The 21,826-nt window shown below is 42.2% G+C and overlaps 3 protein-coding genes across 3 annotated transcripts; 1 reads left to right on the top strand and 2 right to left on the bottom strand.

Moving 5' to 3' along the window:
• Positions 1 to 385: 385 nt before the first annotated feature.
• On the top strand, positions 386 to 3,475 carry LOC127299505 (uncharacterized). Its single transcript, XM_051329471.2, has 3 exons — positions 386 to 775; positions 937 to 1,004; positions 3,007 to 3,475. The coding sequence occupies exons 1-3, from the start codon at positions 490 to 492 to the stop codon at positions 3,295 to 3,297; spliced, it is 645 nt and encodes a 214-aa protein (XP_051185431.1). The 5' UTR covers positions 386 to 489; the 3' UTR covers positions 3,298 to 3,475.
• A 407-nt stretch (positions 3,476 to 3,882) lies between these two features.
• On the bottom strand, positions 3,883 to 9,295 carry LOC127299506 (vacuolar protein sorting-associated protein 26A). Its single transcript, XM_051329472.2, has 11 exons — positions 9,087 to 9,295; positions 8,338 to 8,412; positions 8,175 to 8,249; positions 8,022 to 8,094; positions 7,236 to 7,280; positions 7,049 to 7,160; positions 6,232 to 6,298; positions 5,938 to 5,982; positions 5,331 to 5,386; positions 5,049 to 5,224; positions 3,883 to 4,361 (listed from the first exon to the last, which is right to left on the bottom strand). The coding sequence occupies exons 1-11, from the start codon at positions 9,087 to 9,089 to the stop codon at positions 4,174 to 4,176; spliced, it is 915 nt and encodes a 304-aa protein (XP_051185432.1). The 5' UTR covers positions 9,090 to 9,295; the 3' UTR covers positions 3,883 to 4,173.
• Positions 9,296 to 15,321: 6,026 nt separating this feature from the next.
• Positions 15,322 to 16,621, bottom strand: LOC127299504 (uncharacterized). The gene is made up of 2 exons (XM_051329470.2): positions 16,153 to 16,621; positions 15,322 to 16,034 (listed from the first exon to the last, which is right to left on the bottom strand). The coding sequence occupies exon 2, from the start codon at positions 15,995 to 15,997 to the stop codon at positions 15,608 to 15,610; it is 390 nt and encodes a 129-aa protein (XP_051185430.1). The 5' UTR covers positions 15,998 to 16,034; positions 16,153 to 16,621; the 3' UTR covers positions 15,322 to 15,607.
• Between the last annotated feature and the right edge of the window lie 5,205 nt (positions 16,622 to 21,826).

Here is a 21,826-nt window from a genome sequence, read left to right as displayed (position 1 = left end):
CGATCAGATAATTCTGCTGCCGTGAATAGTGTAGTTGGTAGCGATGACCTGTTTCATTCACTTTTCACACCTCCCGATAAAATCACTAACAGAAATTGATATGACAACCAGCAATAAAATACTTCGGCGGAAATTAAATTATAGCGTAGGTTCCACCAAAACTAAGAGTGTAGTGTAGAACATAGGAGCAAGAGTGTGAAGCAAAGACCTAACAACTTGACCTGTTGAGACATATGTTTCTCAATCAGTGGCATCCAAGAGTGTGAACAAAAACAGAGAGGTTGATTATTCGAAAGAAAAAAAGAACAGCCGCTCGTGTAGGTGAGGTGGCCAACCCATGGATCTATACCAGCAGCATGGGAGCAGTGGGGAGGCTGCTGGAGCCACAAGCCAGCTTAGCTATTAATTCGTATCATACCATGCCACCTCCCTTTGCTTCTTCTTCTCCCTAGCTAACAGCACCAACTAAAGCCATCATCATCACCATCCATGACGGCCAGATCGCTGCCGTCCTTCTGCCTCCACCGGATCAGGTCCGGCAGGACTGCCGCCGCACCGCCACCGATATGCTCCAAGGACGAAAATGGCGACGATGCCAAGGCGGAGGAGAAGGAGAAAGGCTGTGGTGCTGTTGCCATAGGGAGGAAGGTGATGGTGGTGGCTGATGGCGGTGGCGACGAGGCCCGGACGGCGCTGCAATGGGCGCTCTCTCACTCAGTGCGGCCCTCCGACACAGTGGTCCTCCTCGACGTCGTCCGGAGCACTGGCAAGAACCGTAAGTTTCAACACCAGTACCATTATAGAAGCTTGGCTTGCTGCCGGCTCTATGCATCCAAGATTAGAATACCTCCAACCATATCTTCTTGAGCATGATCTTAATAAATTAAATGTACTTCTTAGCAACTGATTAAAGAAGTTTTGTTTGGTTGATGTCAGGAGATGATCTAAGAGGGTATCAGCCATTGGAGGCCATGAGGAGCATTTGTCAGGCTAAGAGACCAGAGGTACAAATAAAAATATCTGCTCTTCTGTGTTTGCAGTTGCTGGATTACAACTACTGCATAGTTCGAATCACATTCTCATGCTCTGAGGTACCAGTACATAGTGGTGCTGGATAGGGTGTAGTATCTGAATATACTCTGAATCCAGTAAGGTTTGCAATCTCGTTGAGATCAAAATACAGCACCACTGAAACACAACGGAATGATATATGTAACATCAAAAATTAAGATTGATGTTTGAAATCTGGAACTGGTACATATTTAATTTTCCAGGGATGGATAATTAACAAAAGAGACGTGCTGATGCCGTCTAGACCTAACCAATATGCCTGGTCCTGCCTGTTAATTGACATCATTGAAGGCTGGTACGACGATATGTACCCATTGTGCAGATCATCCTCTGCTTCATGGCACATCTTGTTTCCGGCATCTGTATCTCATTGATCAGCAGTAGGGATCTATTTAAGCAAATGATTCTGTTTTCTTTTTATCAATTTTTTAAACGCAAATGCCGAGTTGGATATCTTGAACAAAACCATACGAAGAAGATAGCCTTAGGGTGTGTTCGGTTCCAGAATCTGGAGGAATGGGACGGAACCGTTCCGCACCTGGAGCCCGTTCTCGTGTTCGGTTCGGCAAAGGAACGGAACGAAGTGGTTCCCCGGAAGGGAATATTCCTCAAATATGCGGAACGGCCTCGTTCGGCCGAATCGGCCGGATCGCGAGGAACGGCTGCCTACGAGTGAAAAAAAAAAGAGAAAAGCCCACACTAATCTGGTTCTGTCTCTCTGATTCTCTCGTGCGCCTCTCTCTCTTTCTCTCAGCACCCGACGGCGGCCAGCATGCCCGGCGCGCGGCGGCAGCGACAAGGACGACCAGCGACGGCCGGCGCGCGGCGGCCAGCCCAGCACGCGGCGGCGGCCAGCCCGTGGGGGCTGGCATGCGGCGGCGGCCAGCACGCTCGACGGCGTCCCAGTACGCGGCGGCGTGCCAGTACCCGGCGGCGGCCATCACGCCTGGCGGCGTCCCAGTACGCGGCGGCGGCCAGCGGGGGTGCTCCTCCATTTCGTGTTGATTTGGTCTGGATTGACTTTTGTTTGCAAAAAAAAAATGTTTAAGCCTATATTGATTTTGATTTGGATAAAAGAATCTTATTTAGGCCGTTCCGTTCCGCTATGAGATTCTAGAACCGAACAGAAAACGGAACCATTCCGTTCCTCGAATTTTTCTGAACCGAACACAGGGTCGGAACCATTCCATGACGTCGGAATCGAACCATTCCATTTCATTCCCTCTCGTTCTGAAACCGAACACACCCTTAAATCTCAGAAGGAAGTTTCAAAAGAAAATATCACTAGGAGAGCCAAATCAGTAGACGGGTGAAACAACTTTCAGAAAGCTGGAAATAGTCATCAAGATGTCCTAGACTGTCCCTTTCTTTACTCCTACTCCACTGCTAAGACTGTTAAATGATATTTGCCGACAAACCTCAGTATATATTCTTCTTAGAATTTGTGGTCTATTGAAATTTATAAACAATTGGCAAGTTAATTGAAGTTTTCAATCTAGCATCTGGTGGAGAGAATGCATTGCATCTCAAACAGCCACACGGGAAAAACAGGGTCCCGGTTGCTGTCATAATCACTAAATTATGATGGTTAGCAACAAACAGATGCAAGCAAAGGCCACAACTACCAGATAGATGCATGTGCTTAGCATCATCAAAGGGTGCATGTAATGCACTCCCCAGGCAGTAGGATCGTGCATGGGCCCTTGGTTCTGTTACTTAAACTCCACTTTTCATTTCTAATTTGACTTCCATACCTCTGTATACCTGCCATCAATCAGTTAGATGATAAAGAGGTTAATAACTAATAAATGACCCCCAGGGATCCCCATTTAAGTTGAATTTCATGCACTGACCAATCTACCATTGCCCTCAGAAAACTTTAAGTTAATTGGGTGGATTTCACTTTTGACTTCTGTCATTTTTTTGTTCAACTAGGTACGCATCGAGCTTTCCCTCGTGGAAGGGAAGGAGCGAGGGCCGACGATAGTAGAGGCAGCAAGGAAGCAGGGTGTGTCGCTCCTCGTCATGGGGCAGAAGAAGCGTTCGATGACATGGAGGCTACTGTCGATGTGGATGGCCGGAGGAAAAGGAACAGGGGGCAACACCGTCGAGTACTGCGTGCAGCACGCGACGTGCATGGCGCTGGGCATACGGCGGAAGAGTCGCAGAGGGGGAGGGTACCTCATCACCACCAGGCGGCAGAGAGATTTCTGGCTCCTAGCTTGAGGCTTCCTTCCTCAAGACCTTGTGATGTGCGACCCATAGGTGTTTACATAGTGGGATAGGGAGAAGAAACAGAGTGAAGCAGCTTATAGGTAGGGAGAGAATAATGCAACAGCTTCGTGCTGCTGCTTGTTTAGTGTATGTTTGCTTGGTTTGTGCTGGTTTAGTTACAGTTTTTTTTACATGGGTTTAGTTACAGTTGATATGGAAGGAAATCTGTGATGGCTTTGCGTTCTGCAATGACAACGAGCAGCTTTTGTGCTTACCAGAACTTTACATTATTTTGTTGCGCACAATACAAATACACTGCATTGTTTACATAATACTTATTCAACAATAAAAGAATATGTAAATGGCTCAAATGATCTTTAAATTAAGGTAAGTTTTGTGCTTACCAGAACTTCACATTACTTTGTTGCGCGCAATAGAAAATACCTTGCATTGTTTACATAATACTTATTCAACAATAAAAGAACGTGTAAATTGGTAAAATGATCTTTGGACTCTAAGGTAAGTGAAAGATCTTCCTCTTGAGATATAGACAGAAAGTACTATACATGAAACATATTACATTATTACCAAACTTACTTAAAATGACTAGAACCAAAGATTCTGAAGAGGATGTCAACGAGCATATATGATCTTTGTCAGGTGTCTTGGCAAAAGAGAAACAAAATAAATAGGTAATACACAACTACCCCATCTAATCCAAAGGACTGCACGAAGATATAGAAACAATGCGGTCGATCCAAAGTGCAGCTTCAGTAGCAGTAGTGTGCTGCAGCACTCTTCTGGATTATATACATGCAGACATGAATCTAGGCTAGCTCGCGTAAAAAAAAAAACCTGGAATATCAACATGCCGCTCAAATTCCGAACCTAGGAAGCTTGGGGAGTATCTAGAAGACGATAGATCGTGATCTCTTGCTGCTTGAAGTACCTCCGATCTTCCTCATCCACAAGAACTAGGTTAAGGTAGTACTTGACGCTGAATTTGTTGTTTATGTTGCGGTAAGTTGGGGTCAGCTCATACGGTGTCAAGAACAGCCTAACTGGAATAGATTCTCCTGCAAAACAATTCAATCAAATATGCAAAAAACCTAAATCAACATTCTCGCAAAGCACACCACATAACCAAGCAGCTAAGCAGTAAGGTCAAGATGTGCCATAACCACCGGCGTCATGCTTTGGACCATATGTAATTTCTTTTATTGACAGCCCACGGGCAAGAATAATATGCAAGGGGCCTCTATAAACATCTGAAGAAAAGGTGCATCTAACGCCACACAACATGTTTTTATAATAATTCCCTGCAATTGGCCCTGGTCCAAATGTGTAAGGGGCCAAGTTTTATGTTCCCACAAAGAAGGCAAATCCCACATGGGAATGATACATTACAAACTAAAGAAAGAAGCATGGAAGCACATGATAATCGACAAGAGATCCCAACTACGAGGTAATTAGACTGAACTTGGATAGATCGGTATTTTGTACAAGCTTGGGATCGTTCAAAATTAAATTTTGTTTAGGTATATTACTACTTTGAGATCCTCAAGCATCAGCCATCTATTACACAAACATATGGAGAAAAAATGCTTCTGAAACACAATTAGGTTGGTCATCGGCCCCATAAATGTAAATTAACTACAAATGAAGTACCAAGACGTCCTTCAAACCTCATGTCATGGTACAACATGAAAAAGAACCGTGCCTTCAAAATTTCAGAATGAACCAAGAAAAAAATCATAGCATACCTCTGACAGGAGCACCATCCATCAACTCAAATTTCGCAAGGGTCTCAGTTTCAACAAATGTATTAGAGCCTGATCCTGTAGATTCCCGACGACGGATCTCCAACTCCATGTTCTTTATCTTTATTCTGACAAGAAGAAAATATATCTTTCCTATGATGACATCATTCAGATGGTACCTGAGCAAAAGTGTGAATGTGTGACCAATATTGTGGATTTTCATATTAACAGTTTAACACATAAGAATTGACGGCCAGATAGCTAGGCATATGAGTATGCTCTTACTTGCTTTTGTTGTATTCAAACTCAATATGTAAGCAGTCCTCAATTCCTACTTCCATCTGAAAACAAAAAATTAGCGCATTAAATACAACTATGAAACAGCAGAATTTATGAAAGTAAAAAAATTCATCTTATTAGAATAGGTTCTGTCTAATTTTGACCAGCTCTCTCTACTTAGATTAGCTTTTCCTTTTCATCTCTCTCTTTGTTACTTGTTTTGCGTTTTGCTTTTTGTTTTGGCTTATGGCCCTTTTTGTACTTTGCGCCTTCTCAGCGTCTTCTTCCTAATATACACAACAGCAAGCTTTTTGATGCCTGTTTGAGGAAAAAAAAAAGTCATTTTATTACATTTTTAGCTCGCTATTGAAGGTAGAAAATGTCATGGGAGAGAGTCCCAAGTGAGGATCCTCCTAGAATCCATTTTATGGTGAGTTCACGGTGATTTGGATCATAATCTTCAATGTGTGGCGGGGCATCAATGTCAAGCCATATCCCATAAAATTTGCTTCCCCAATCAAGAAATGGACAAGCTCTGTTCAAACGTATACCATACAGCACAAGTATCAAGGGAGAAAATTTTAACACAATTAGTTCATTAATAACAACGCACCTTGATACTGTTATTGATTGTAGGGGCTGGGGAGTAGTTCCTTACCTGCCAAAAAACAGAAATAAATTACCTAAAAAAAAAAGAGTTACGCACCACTGCTGCTACACATAAAATATGTTGGGTTGATACATCCGGAATTCATCTAAGAAAGAGCAATTAGAATGGAGCATAAACATCACAGATACTAAACCTACCAAAAAAATTGTCAAACTGAACCACAATGAAATGTCTGAACTCTGCAGCATTCAAGTAGTACAAAAATAACAGTGGTTATACAGTATATTCAACACTTACATAGAAATCCCGGTATTCCACAATATTGCCAACATAGTTTCGGCCAATTGTCACCTTCAAAATATACCTGCAAGCCCATCAAGTGCAGTTCTGTCTTAATAGATTCTTCAAATGAAAAACTAAAGCACCTAAACATTACAGGGAACATATCTAGTTTAAAGCATCATTTGGGTTCAAATTTGAACCATCATTTTGGTTCAAGCACCAAATCGAAACTCCCACCAAAAATAGGCAAAAGGGTAGATGAAGCATAAGCATTACTGTATTAGTGATTACAGAATTTCCACCTTGCAAACAATAATACACCAGGGATAGGAATTCTTTGCAAATCGCATCAGTTAAAATGAAATTGTTTGCATTTCGCCTGCCCTTGGTTGTGATGAGAACATGACCAACTCTCAGGCATGAAAGCTGTGTTGGGCATCCACACTGGCAAATGGGAGGATGGGCATTTATGGGGACTGCATCATTTGTCCTTCATTGGCATGGTCAAACAAACTGATGCATCTGTTGTCCTACTAGTGCAAATGATGTCACCTCATTCTCCTGTATTTCAAGTCTGATATGTCAAAGGAAGCACCCATTTAACACCACGCCTCTCACTTGCTAACACTGTGGTTGTGTGACACCTCAAGTGAGTCATGTTCTCGTCACAACTCTAGGGCTAGTTCCGAAGTGCAACGCATAGTCAATTTGCAGTGTTATGTGCAAATGTAACCCTAGTGTTTTGCACAAATTAGTCTATTTAGATGGTACAAAGTGCAATTTACTCAGTAAAAATGTATGATTTCTGTTCTGAAACATAGCATTTGCTGACCTCAGTCTGACATTTGTTCCGTTGTGAGACTCGTAGGGCATTTCAACAGAAGAAAACTCAAACGGGTATGTTTTTCTTTCATAGATTTCACCAGGAATTTCTAACTCACGCACTGTAAAAAAGGACATGTTATTTTAGATCATCAAATAGCTTCCTGGCTAACAAAAATATGTGCACATAAACCCACCTAGCGAAGTGAAATCATAGAAGTTTCCTCGGTCAAAATACAGCTCTGTGTCAATCAGACATGGAAATATCAGGACCAGGGAAGGACAAAGTACTAAACAGTAGAATATAAGTATTAGTAATTTGTTAACGAACAATAGAAGTAACTGGAAATGAGCATGTTTGCAATAATCATATAGAACATGAGCTGGGCACACAATGCAATATACAACCAGCACAGCCAAAAGGTACATACACTCTTAGCCCAAAATATAAGGCATGTAGATTTTTCCTATGTAAACTAACGTTTGACCTACTTTACGGAAAAAACTATCAACCCCTACTATACCAAATAAATACACTACTAAAAACACATTTCATGATGAATCCACTAATATTGATTTGGTGCTGCAGATGTTGATATTCTTTTGACTTGGAGCAAAATTTACATGCCTTAAATTTTGGGAAGGAGAGAGTAGTATGTTAATGTAAACTTAGAGCAAATTTAACTGGCAGACCAGGTAAACATAACGATTAAACTGTGACACTTGAAACTTTAGGTATAATATCAACATGTAGATGCCGAATGATACATACTACTGGTTTGTGCAAGAATTCAACATAAAATTAGGTCAACATGAAGAAATGGAATACAACCATAATGAGACAGGATGTTTATGAAGACAAAGAACACAGATGAATAGCCCAATGAAGTCATGTAAGCAGCACTGATGAAATTGAGTAGCGGTGAACACACTTGAGAAACTTTCATGCAGGATTTTATGGAACAAGGGGCACCAGAGCATACCTATTTGACCCAGCAACTCAATCTTGACACCCGTGTGTTCAATCCTTTTACCCGGGACAGGTGCTATTGACACCTGAGGACCGTTTCACGAGAGCTCAATACTGGGATCTAACTAAACATTGTATTAATATAAGCATACAAAGGAAAGAGTACCTCCCCAGATATCGTTTCCATGCTCTGGAAAACAGGAACCATGGTTGTTTTCCCATTGTCCTTCTTAACCGAAACCTGTGAAATTACAAGAGGCGTCTGTAAGTAAGCAGCACGCATGTTTGAACACAGCTGGCAGTAACATGTGGACACTGAGGAATTGTACCTGCTTCCTGCCTCTCGCTTCGGCGAATGTGATCGAGGTGTCGCAGGGCGGCTTGAATGCTCCGATGATATAATTCTGAATACACACAGGAAAGTTTTCTTTAAGATGTGCTACTTTCGCTGATATCAAAAAATGTACCATGTCCATATTGGAAGATACGCATACTGCAATCAGGCGAAAATTTGGGTGATCATATACGTATGCACAGCAAGTAAAGTAGTAGTAGCATGTTTTATGTCATAGCTGTCGGGGTTACCGTATCAGGTATGTGAACCAAACTTGTGCAACTGAACTCATTTTACTCACAGTTCAGATAGCTTCAGACCACAGCTCCCAAGATCATTGCACTTGGGGTTCAGTTCGGATCAAATGTAGCAAATTATAAGGAGGTATATCCTATTTAAAAGCAGCGGAGAACGTAGCACACTATGAGGAGGTATATCCTGCTATTTAAAAGCGGCGCAGTGCCACTCGGCAGTAACACCTGGTTCTTCACACGAATTCAGTTGAGACTGCGGTAGGTAACCGCTGAAGCAGAGCATCACACACTTCAGTCTAGAATACAACCATGAACTAAACCCATCAGGAGCGAAGCGGGAGTTGGGCTCCGGTATCGGCCGGGCCCGCGCGCCCGCGGTGAAGCCTGGGCGAGCAGCGCCGCGGGGTAGCTCGCCGGCCTCGGCGTCCGAACGGGCGGTTACGTGCGAGGATAGGTAGGTAGAGAGGCAGGAGAGGGTGTCGGTACTGACCATGGCGAATTCCCCGGCCGGCGAGGGAGAAGGCGGCGGCGGCGCCGGGGAGATCGAGATGCGATGTGGCGGAGGGATCGCAGGCTGCCGATCTTCCCCTCTCTGTCTGTTTCCTCCGTGTGGGAGTCTATCGGATCTTGACAAGTGGGCCCGTAGAAACAGTACGGCCAGCTGGGCAGCTGGTGCTGGTCTGTCTGACGTGGTCAGCAACCGCGGCACACATCGGATTCAAATATACGGACTCTGTTCCAATTACAGCTGGGCATGGGCAGCCTGACCCGGCCCAAAAATCCCGGCCGGGCCAGGTCGGGCTTGCACTTCGGACCGGGCTCGGGCTTAATTTTTGAGCCCGAACGTGGGGCCGGGCCGGGCTCGGGTTTGCATTTTTTGCGATTTAGGCAAGGTTCAGACCAGGCTAGTCGGGCCGGGCAAGACTTTTGCCGGTTTGGGCCGGGTTTGGGCTCGATTTATAGGCCCGACGGTCGGGCCGAGCCGGGTTCGGGCTTGACATTTTAGCTTCAGGCTTTTTCGGGCTTGCCCCGAAACCCGGCCCGGCCCGAGTTTTGCCTAGGTGTAGTTCCAATCATAGATTAGAAAACCGGTCACATTTTTACCGATCAGCCCGCTCGTTCATCGGTTCACTATTTATTTTTTCTTTTAGCTCCATGGTTTAAACGTCAGTTTTACCAGTTTATTCTAGCTTTCTGGCGTAGATGGTCCGCCGCGCTTAAAGAACCCGTCGAGGCTAGGGGCACCGGCGGCATGGGCCTAACGGGGAGGAGGACTACAAGTGGCCATGACGGGCCGGTGGGGTGGTCGTGGCCGCAGTAGATATAGAGGAGAGATTTTTAGTATGCATCCCAAACAAGGAAAACTCTTCAACTCATCCGTCTGTAGCTATAGTTGGGTCTTCTACGTCGCCCACCTCACGGAAGAAATAAGTCAACGCCCTACCGCATGTATCGTTGTATCTGGCGCTCGCGTCGCTAGGCCGCAGGCAAACCTCCCTTCCTCAGCTCCAGCGGCCGCGGGTAGGCCGTCGCCACCGCGCGTCCTCGCCGCGAATCGGCTGCCACCCAACGGTATGCTCAGGCACCTGCTCGTGGACTCCCGCGTGTATCTGTCGATACTCCTCCACCTAGACCTTCTCCTCTCTACGCACACTGTCGCGTCACCCCTTCTTCCGGCCACATCGCTAGCTAGGGCAGGCACAGCTCCCAGGACCCTCACCATGGATGGAGAGCTCCTTCTCGTTTGACCCATGCCTCCATGTTTAACTCCATGGTGCCTCTCTCTAGTCCTTTTCCAACATGGAGCTCCACCACCGGCCGCAGTTGGTCATATTGACCCGATATGGCGGCGCCGGACCTCCCGCATTGTAGATTGTTCGTGGCAAAATCGAATCAGTCATGGCAGCACCTCCATGAACATTGAGGAAGGTCAACTTTTGGGGATATTTTGTTGATGTTGCATACCACATTGTAATTTGTTACATGTGTACATAGTTTTTGGTATGTTGGTATGGGAAAATGGTACAATGATTTTGGTACGATATACTACAGAGAGATTGCACCAATGTTACGTATGTCTTCCTATAATATTGGATAAGGTAGAACAAAGTGTTCGATATACTGCAGAGAAATGTTGCCAAACAATGTATCATTTTTACAAGTGTTACACACGGAAAAAATAATACATTCAAAAAAGTATCTCCTTTGTGGTGGATCTTTGGTTTTTATTGAGATTGGTATTTGAGATTGCCATTTTTAGTTTGTGTTTGATGTATGAGTACATGTATCACGTACCCCATTCTTGATTACAAGTTTTGATCCAACTAGTATGATAGGGTATGTGAGGGAGAATGTGTGCATTAGTATGAGTAACATGGTAGTATGGAACTTGATAGTGACCGAATAGTTTGGATCCTACTATTGTTTTTCCCATTCCTTTGTTGCCTCTTTAGGGATAAATAAATGCATGTGCTACTATCACCAAGTGACCAACAATGGTGACATCATATCATTTGAGGTAGCATATTTTTTATTCAACATCATGTCATAGATTTTAATGCGGTAGTGATGTTCATCTTAATTGTAGTATGTGGAGTTCTCTCTTACTAGAGAAGTATTTATGAGATGTGTAGTATCATCTCAACCATAGGAGTTGGTGCCCATATGAATACTTATCAAACACATATCGAAGTTACATCGATATTATGATTTTCTTGGGGCCTACTTGATTGCATCATGTTTATAAGAGAGTAGAAAAGTGAATTCATGAACCTAGTCCATTTTTATTCATAAGAAACACATTTTACTTGCATTTACACACCTTTTCAATTTCAACACTTATTTTCTCCGAAAATACAAAAACATTTATCTTTCTTGCATTTAGTTCTTTCATACAACTACACCACTACCATTACCGCACTAGTTAATCATTGCATAGAACTTAGTTTATCTTTCATATTGCATTTACTTTATTTACTTCGTTTACTTTACTTTATTATTAGCTTTCAATTTAAATACTAAACATTATGCTTGACACCTTGGTGGAGTTGGGGACACAAAGCAACATTAATTTGTTTTGTATATAGTTGGAAGAGGAAAGAAAAGTACAACTCTTACTAGAGCTTCCCGAGAGTTCGACATAAACCATCGAGTCACCATTATATGGAAGAAGCACTTGTTACATCACTTTGTGCTTGGAGTCCCAACGAATTGGTATCCACAAATTAGATTGGTGTCATAGCGCCCAAGGTGGAGTGTCGATTGTGTTCCATATTTTGGACAAGCTTGCACTCGTGTCTTTTGATGGAAGAAGCAGATTTTTTGCTAGAGAAGCGTTCAGAGATTTCTTCTAAAAATGACCATTGGGATTGTATCAATGGAAGAAAAAAAATATAGTTCCACTTAGGATCTAAGGCGGATAGGGGATATTTTTGGAGATCTTTAAGATCGTTTGTGAACCTTCTTTTGAAGATATCAAGATGAAGGACAAGATCATGACGCGAGCTAGAATAATGGACAAATGGATCTCAAAAGACTTTGGGATACTGTTGGAGATATGCATTATGGGTATACCCATGAGGTCTCATATCGACAAGCCTGGGTAACACACAGACATTGGTTAGGTCCATAGCCTAACCGGGTGTCCTAGTTGTTGATAGACTTGGATGAAAGTTCGACCATGATGGAGCAAGGCGGACTCTCACCGCTTGGCGCAAGGCGGAGCCTTGGAGGACAAGATAACTGCTATGGGTATTAGTATAGGACTCTGGTACATATCCGGCCGGGACTCTCCTATAACCATAGGTTTGAGCGCCTTCATAAGCCGTCCTCCAGGAGCCTTTAAGGCAAGGCAATACTCATCATTATAATCTTGCACTAGTTTCCCATACAATGATTTATAGGAGGAAGTAGGATGAAATATAGAGCCAAGAAATTGGGGAAAGCTGAGATCTGGTAGCATCAATCAAACCGAATAAGCACCTAGCCGTGGGAAAATACATCCATGCTCATGGGTGCCAAGCACCCCAAGCGGTATCGAAGCCACAAAGGAGGCACTTTAGCATATATGAAGCCCTCCACTTTTCAGCTCTCTGCCTCCATTCCTTTGCATCAGTTGGCATGGCCGGTGGTGGTGATATTGTCGTCGAGTCGCTCGCCCGGTGATATCTCAGAGTGAGATTGATGCCATATTTATAGGACCAAGAGGAATAGTAAGAGGCGACGTTCGAACTTTGTAGAGGAAGGAATGGAAAATGACCACCTATAGGATCCGAGAATTCACACTACCGGTGGCCATTAATTTTGGATGTACGGAGAGAACAGCAGGATGGATTCCATACACAACGAGAAAAGAGAATGACTGAGCGATACAACTGCTATGGCATGAGGTTAGCACTCAGACAGATTACAACCACATCTTTGAAATCCTATGGATAGAGGTAATTGGGGTGACATGGCAACATCACCTTTGAGCTTGCAAAATGGAAGAATGAGAATTCTAAGAAACAACAAAACAGTAGTAAGCCTTAGTGTCTTACCGTATGTCGCACTAGTTCATATTGATCTTCCTTTCCCGCACTTTAATTTCTAAAAAAATCGAGAATTCTTTAATTTCTCAATTAACTCTTTCAACGATTTTTTATTGCTCACCCCGCATGCTCTCAATCAAACAACAATCATAGTACTACATGCAGCCGCGCCGTTTCCTCGAACAACGAAACCATCGATGTTGAAATCTTGGTGCAGCGGCGGCTTATGACGTGAATCGCGCGATTGCTAGTGCTACAGTGTACTCCAAAAAAAGCTACATTGTAGTCTTTTTTTTTTTTGGTTTTTTGAGGGAGCTACATTGTAGTTGGTGCTTGTAGTCTTGTAGATGAAAACTATAACCTCGTTGTGTCAACGGTCCAAAACCAGCTGTTACTCCGTCTACAAGACACAATCACACAAGGGAATACCAGAAAGAAAATAACCAAGTAATTTCCAGAACAGGACAAATCATCAAGGTCTATAACTGACGTGGTAGACCGAACCCACGTTGACACCATTTCCCCTTTCTCCCGAACTAGCACCGGAGTTAGTCGTCGGCTCGTCGGCGGCGATAATCAGGCGAGGCCGCCGCGCAAATCTTCTCCTTCTTCATCCTTCCACCCCGCGAAGAGCAGCAGCCGGTCAAAGTGCGCACCCATGGCGGCCCCGAGAATCAGAGACGTCATCCTTCAAAGAAACGACGGGCCCCCCATCCCGTGGCCCGTCATCAGGGAGAAGCTGGCCGAGCTACTCCGCTTCCTCGCCTCCGCGCTCCTGGCGCTCGTGGACGGGATCCGCGAGTGGGCCGCGTCGATGGAGCAGCGGGGGCGCTCCGCCCTCGCCGTCGCCCTCCCGGCCGCGGCCGTGGTGGCGCTGGTCGTCCTCTGCTGCTGCTGCTGCGGGTACTACGCGGCCGGCGGGGCGCGCCGGCGGAGAGGGCCCGACGGGGAGGAGGCCTACGGTGGCCGTGACGGGCCGGTGGTGAGGTACGGTGGCCGTGGCCGCGGTGGGTACAGAGGAGGGATTTTCAGTATGCACCCTAACAAGCCCATCGTGTGATACCTTTCCTAGTTCCTACACATTGCCAATCTGGGAATTACACATGAGAGTACCCTGGACCAAACGTAAAGATTGTGAATATGTGAAGTCTGTAGCACATATAGGCATATAGCTGTTTGAATGGTGTTAAATTTGGAATCGTTTACTGTACGATTGTATATTTCTGTTCTCGTTTGAATGAATACACACTTATACCTGAAACTTCTGGATCCTGGATTACATTCATTTGTCGCACTTTGATTTCACACCGTTTCTTGCCTTTAACAGGTCAGAAATTAGTTGTGAACCGGAACCGAAACCGGGCTCAATTTGAAGGAATTGCAGTTCATTTCAGACTGAAATGAATGTAGTCCATTTTGGCTTAGATGCTGAACTTTAAATTTTCCTACTAGTACAAGTATACATGACATATAACAAAGCTTTGGTTTCATTCAGTGATTTGTGCTTAGTGTTCACCATTGGGCTTGTAGGTCATAATATGAAAGCTGGGAAATTGTGTGTTCAGTGGCTACGAGACTCGCTGTAGCAATGGTAGCATACTTCTCTGGGCCTCTGGGGTGTCAACATGCCTGTACACCCACCTGATTATCCCTTTTCCCTACTAGAAGCAAGGAGAAATTACCCAGAGTGAAATCAGATATAGGCTTCTCTGTGTCTTTTTTTTTTCAGTTACCTAAACCTCAGCAAAATAATATTTCCATATTGTTTTACTATCTCCCCAGAAAACAAGGGCTCTCCAGAGTCCAGACCTCCAATATTTATTTCAGACACTAGATGCTAATAATAGATGTGCAAATCATGAAGGTCTCATAGCATTTTTTAAGGCAAACATCAGCGGCTAAAAGTACCGAGCTGCACAAGCTAAAAACCCGATTATCCTACATTCTTAAACCACATTGCACTACTTTCCACTGAATAAATGTTTAGATTTTGGATCAGAAGGACAGGAGATTTACCTGTAAGAGTTGAAAACCACATCACGCAGCTTACAAATTGTATTCAGATTTTTTAATTTGCATTATAAAGCAACTTTCTAATACAAGGCATAATCAACCAATTATACCCCACCTTGAGATAGATAATGCTACCCCTGGCCCTGACATCATCATTAGCATCTACTCAGGTCTGAAACACTATGAAAAGAAGGGCCATGCACACGCACGTTATTTCCTTATAAACCTCTTTGATCAGAATATGTGCACGCATATTATTTCTTCTACAATAATATTCAGAAAGCGAAGCAAAAGAGATGTAGCAAGACTTCCACCGAAGAATCACAAATGAAAACTGAGCTCTTGTAAGAAAAAAGCAAGGCACTAAACCACATGTATGTAGTCCAGTACAACCTACTATCACTCCCTTTTCCTGATGAAAGGGAGCAATTCAGAGAAATATTTTAACTTCACCAAACCTCTGGTAAACTCATGCTTTGATGCCAAAGTTTGTGCACTTGATGGAGCCCCTTGCAATGTCGATCTCGATCATGTTGTCGTCTTCACTAATCTCCGAGTAGATGTCCATGAAGTCCCTCTTGTCAAGCATCAAATCCGGCAGGAAACTAGCGACGAGGTCCTGCTCCTTCTTCCAGCTGGGACATTGCTTCTCTTGCCCCACATAGTGCCCATCAACAAGGGAGATCTCGATAAGGCTCTCGTCGTCCTCGTCGTCGTCAGAAACTGAGGCTTCCTCGGTCCATTCTTCGCTCACCTGGCAACCAGAAGACCCTGAGAGGCTTCCTGAGTCCTCCGCAGACACCTCATCATCTTGTGGCATGGCGCTTTTGTCTGGATGATGAACAGCCTCTTCCTCCATGGAAGTTTTGTGGCTGCAGCTGGTTTTGATCAGCTGTCTGAGGTTCGAGAAGAGAAAGGAGAGGCAGGTGGAGATAACGAGCAGAAGCAGCAATGCAAGAGAGGAGGATGTGGAGAAAGAAGAAGAGGATGAGGAAGAAGAAGAAGAATACATACTGTAAAGGCTACATGAAATGAGTAGGAGCGTGAGTTGTATGGCCATTTGGGAGCTGGGAAGCATCAAGAGTTTTGCTCACAATCACAAGGGCAAGAAGGGCTTTAGTGGCTCAAATGATACAGCCATGCTAAAGAAGAAAGAAGCCATGATGAGACACAGCATGAAAGAAAGAAGGAATTGTTGCTGCTGCTGCTGCTTCCTTTACAATAACAAAACCTGCACAGGGAAAGCAAGCAAAGGTTGTGTGTTGTGTGCTTCTCTATCAGATGGATTTGTGAATTGACACAAAGAGAAAAGGGAGGAGGAGCAGGGATCACCATGTAGTAGGATGCATCTGCAGAAATATTTTACTATCTGAAACTGATGGGATGCAAAGGTAATTGCAACAGTTAATGCTTAGAAAACTGAAACTTTCTGGTGAACTGTTACCAGTGCTGCAGTGAGTGCACACACCCCTTGTCCTTTTATTTGTAGCACTAGGTTATGTAGAGGTAACTGTTGTCTTGGCATCATGGTCAGAGTTGTTAAGTGCTGCTTGACAGAAATATTTAAGGCGTGGTCCATCCATGGCACTGGTGCCTACCTATGGGATGACAACATGTAAGGCAGGGTTGTGAGATTAGGAACAAGAGGGTGGCCATGTGCAAAGAGTTAATTAAAAGTTTACCACATGGGCCTCACCAGGATAATTCATCTCTTCCATTCCTTCTTTTTACCTTATCGAAAGCAGCATTTTACTTTTTCCATGAAAGGTGAAACTGTAATGGATCTTCTCCCCTTTTTTCTGCCTTCTCCTTCTGTGCAGTGAAAGGTGCCCAATGCTCATGATCTGCTCCGATCCTCCTTTTCTTCACAAATTTATGTATGAAATTGAAAACGAAGTTATTTTTTTAAAAAATGAAGCGTTTTGATATCCTTCTGTTCTCTAACAGTTCAAATTCTTTGGGTAATCAATTCGTGCCATAGGATAAGATCTTCAGAATCCCATCAGCAGGAAAAAAATGGAATCCTATGGTGTCCCCAAACAAAACAAAACAAAACTCAGTTTACGTGAGTTGCGTCAAACTTGGTAACTAGGCATGTAATTAAGGTAAATAAACAAGTTTAGCCAACCCATCGAAGTACCTGAGTCAACAGATCTACTTTGGAGTGCTCATCCTTAGTGACCTCAATCTAATCTTTCATCAAGCCCTAGTAGCAGTATTATATCTGTAGTATCACAGAGCTGGGTTGGACAGTAGCAGATCAGACAAGTATGTAGGGGAAAAAAAGCACATGATTCACTGACAATAAACTTTGAATTCAAACACCCAGCAACCACTAGTTTCCCCAGGCTACTTCAAAGGCCAAGCTGTTACCAGGGATGTATATGAAGCTAGGAACAACAGGAGACAACAAATGAGAAATGTTAATATATAGAATTTTTGCAAGTAATTGTTTACACATAACGAGACTGAGTTCAGTCTTTGAATTTTTTGAATAATATCGTAGTGGCCCGTGGTTTTCCTTTCTCATGGACAGTTTTTCTTCTGCGATCAGAGACATGTATTGTTCGGAACAGAAACATGTTTCTTTCAAGCAAACAGAACAGCAGAAATGGCAAACCAGTATGGAACTTTAATACTGTATTATATTTGAGGAATGGAGGATGCCAAGCAAAATTTGAGTCTCAGATAATCCACAATGTAGTGACTAGTGAGTGTGCCTAACGATTCTGATGTCCACCTAAGCACCTTCATTTTTTGTGCATCGACAAGTAGGCACAAAGTCCGCAATAGTGGACTGTGGAAGTATGTTCACATACTCTAGATGTCCATCAGTTTATTGTTTAACTCGATAACCATAATCATGCCATCCTTCTATTTTCCTAATATAACTTTCAGCCCTTCACTTGTTGCTTTGATCAGTTGAATCCTAATAATGGTACACTCTGTGACTGGCTGGTAAGCTTTTTTTTTTTTTTTTTTTTTTTTTTTTTGCGATTTGCATCAATAGAAAGAACTTATCTTTTCAGCATTAGGTGACAATGTGTAGCTGGGAGAATGATGCATCAAAAGCCAACAACCTTGAAAGTATGGTCACATAAGCTCTAATGATTACTGATCTTTCTGCAGAAAATGAAAGGTGTCTTCTCTCTCGTTAGTGCTAGACCTTCTGCACAAACAGAATGGGACATGTCATGGAGGCATCAATCATTCTCGGTCCATGAATTCGAGGGAAAGGTGCCAAGCCACAAATCTCGACAAAATCATACCTACAGTTCATAAGCACAGGATGACCAATTTCACTGTCTAGCTTCCGTTTCTTCTTTTCATCTGTGGGTTCGTTTTTATTTTACTTTATTCGGAATACTGTGGGTCCTGCAATTAATTAATGGGCATTGCAAACACATTGCTGAAGTAAACATATTGATGTTGTCTACACTCTATTCGTCCATGTACCTTGCCTATTGTGTCTTTTTGTGCTCTAATAATGTTGCCTTGACTTGATTTATTTTTGTACTGTGATTTCTGTCCTTTAGTTCTCAGATTGCATCATGTAGATTTGATTTATCCTACTATCATATGTAATGTCTTTTCGGTGCTCCAAACGCATTGTTTGTCATCTTGCCATCAACCTGTCTTTTGAAGCTCAAATTATGTCACATTGACTTGATTCATTCTTGTACTCCCTACTATAAGTTCTGTCATTTAATGTGCAGATTATGTTGTACTACATAATTAATTCAACCTACTAGCTTAGGTATATTTCCCCCTTTATTTCAAATATCATGGAGATATTCAATAGAATTACAAGAATTTCAGTTCAAGCAACAACTTGAGAGGAGGAAAATTCTAATAAAAATTTTAGGAGTATGATGACGGTGGTGCGGTTCCAAAAAGGTATGCATGAAGTACAAATAAATGCCTGAATGCTTTTCAAAAAAGCATAAACACATGTAATCCTTTTGGTCCATAATACTTGTCATGGTCTTAGTTCAAATTTGAACTAAAACCACGATAAGAATAATGGAACGGAGGGAGTACTAACATATTTCCCTTGATCTCATTAGTTCTTTTTTCTTTGGAAACTATACATATGCAGATATGATGCATGAGAAGGTAAGTGATTCAAGTGCTCGTATGCACCAGTACTTCATTTGCCCTTTTGTTTCTGAAGGCAAAAGTTAGAATTGCTCATCCGTTATTACAAACACCACATGAGTACGCGACCTAAAACATGAGTACTTGAATCCAAACAATCCATGAAGAAAACGTTGTAGCTTGGACCTACTCCCTCTGTTCCATTTTTTTAAGTCCTATTCTTGTCCTAAGTCAAATTTCTTTAAGTCTGACCAAGTGCGTGAAAAATGTGAAAATATCTGCAACATCAAATATATGAGTATGAAAATTAATTTTATGTAAATCTAATAAAACTAATTTGGTGATATATATTTTGATATAATTTTCCATACACTTGGTCAATTTTAAAGAAGTTGGACTAAGATATATTAAGAACTTCAAATAAATTGGAACAGATGGAGTATATTTGATTTCAGTAGTTTGTTGCTTAAGTGCATAAGCATGTACGGAAGTTTTACAAGCACACAAAATTACTATTAGTTAATGTAACTGAATTGGGTACATTTTCTTTAAGATACATATTTTAATAAATCGCATGCAACCAAGAGTGTTTTAGAGGGTACAGTTAAGAAGGTACTCATCCAAGTGGTAGTGATAATCTTCCCTTCGGATAGCACTTGAATAGATCATCTCGATTACACAAATGACATTTACAAAACTGAATAATATAAGACTTTAAGGTACACTATGTAATGTGTGCAACCAATACTTATAGGTCTATGTATATATCTTACTCTCCTAGACGCATACTATATTTGTGTTCTCAAGAAAGACACATACTATATGTGCAAGGGACCAAACATGCACGGCCGTATGAGCCACAAGGAATGTTTCTAATGTAGTGCCATTGGACCGTCACGATTTTGTGCTCCCTCAGTAGGTGTATACATGTTAGGGTTTTATGTCCCCATTCTAGGAGCCAATAGGTTGAGATCACGATGCATAGTTCCAAGTGATTAGCACTAACTCAAAAGCCCATAGAAATCTTTCATGTCCTATTCTATCTGCAGTTGAAAGATACAGATCAGAGGTCTTGTAATACATGCTAAACTGCCTATGAGTTGAATAAAATTTTGACGTCTTTGGCACCTCTCTTTGTTCAAAAAAATAAAATAAAAACCTTCGTGTTGGTAGGAGCAACGAACAGCTAGACTAATAGTAGGACAATGCCTAATTTCTTGATTATCCTTATAATCGCTGAGGATAGATCAGATTTTGCCTCAACTTCTGTACAGTTTTGTGACTGTGCATTATTGCATACAAATATATTGCTTGTACTTATTAATTCACTTAGGTCCTTTATAGTTGCTATAGTATGATCATTTCAGTCAAAATGTTTAGGAGCGCCTGCAATTTCCCACGTTCCTACTGAAATCAGTTTTCCTAATGAAACTAGTTAACCCTTTATCATGAAGGTCGTCGACATATTTGTTAGAAAATACTTTTAATTGGAGATAGAGCACTCAACCCTGGACAAGCTCAACATCAAAACCGCAGAATACGAAGAAGGCTTGCTGCTGCCTTTGGCTAGTTGGTGACGACCAGTATCAATCTTTCAGAAGAACTACATGTCAAACAACTAAACATGGTAGAGTGACCTTTACACATGATACCCTCTAGCTAGTATTTATTTTCAATCTAATTTATTTATTTTTTTCATGCAAAATTTAAATCTACCTTTGCTTGCGTGGGCAACTAGGGCGCAGAAACTGGTCCATAGTAGAAGCTATATATCCATTGAAATCTAGAAACATCATCAAAAAATCTGGCTCGGGTCGGGACCAGTTATATCTTGTTTGATTAACAAGATGACTAATCAAAAAAGTGTAAGTTTTTCTTCAGGGACCAAAGCCAAACTATGTGGCAAGTGAAGTGAATAAAATAAATACTTATATTTTTTGTGTGTACCATAAGTGAGAATACTTAGTATTTAAATAGAGTATTATACTTATATTTAGTTTTTTTTTTTGGTTATCATAGAGTCCATAAGTGATCAAGTTAAACTTTCATATTTTCATTGAATGATCCTAGTATTGTGATAAAACATAGGTGAATTAGGATACTAATTTGAATACGATAAATCATACTTTACCCCCAAAAAATATGTTCTTCTTCCAATGTTCACCGTATACAAAATGGGTTATTGTGAACCTATCAGCATCCCCAATAGAGTCCCTCAAAGGGCGCCCCAAACAGCTATTCGGCGTGCCAGAACAAAAATTGTGCCCAGCCGTGCGCTCCAAATTGGTTTATGTCTAGCACGGCCCAATAGTTTGTCCGGCCTCTGAGAGTGTATGGAGCTCTCATGTGTGGTTTTGGTAACTAATGACAATCTCTATGGACTAATGTTTGCATTGAGTTTTACTTGTAATTTTTTTCCATAGACAATGCTTGAACCATATGTTGGCTTCAAGGTTAAAAGAAGTAGAAAGTGAAGATGGTGCATTGAGAACCAAGACATTAATCAAGGAGTGATCTGAAGATTGGTCATGAGGGAGTTGAGCTAATGTCAAAGCATGTTTTGAAGAAGAAGAAGATGGAGTGCATTACA

The sequence above is a fragment of the Lolium perenne genome, chromosome 5 (genome assembly GCF_019359855.2).
Source record: "Lolium perenne isolate Kyuss_39 chromosome 5, Kyuss_2.0, whole genome shotgun sequence".
Taxonomy (NCBI): domain Eukaryota; kingdom Viridiplantae; phylum Streptophyta; class Magnoliopsida; order Poales; family Poaceae; genus Lolium; species Lolium perenne.
Note: the sequence above shows the minus strand (reverse complement) of the source record. Positions and strands in the feature narration are given on the sequence as shown.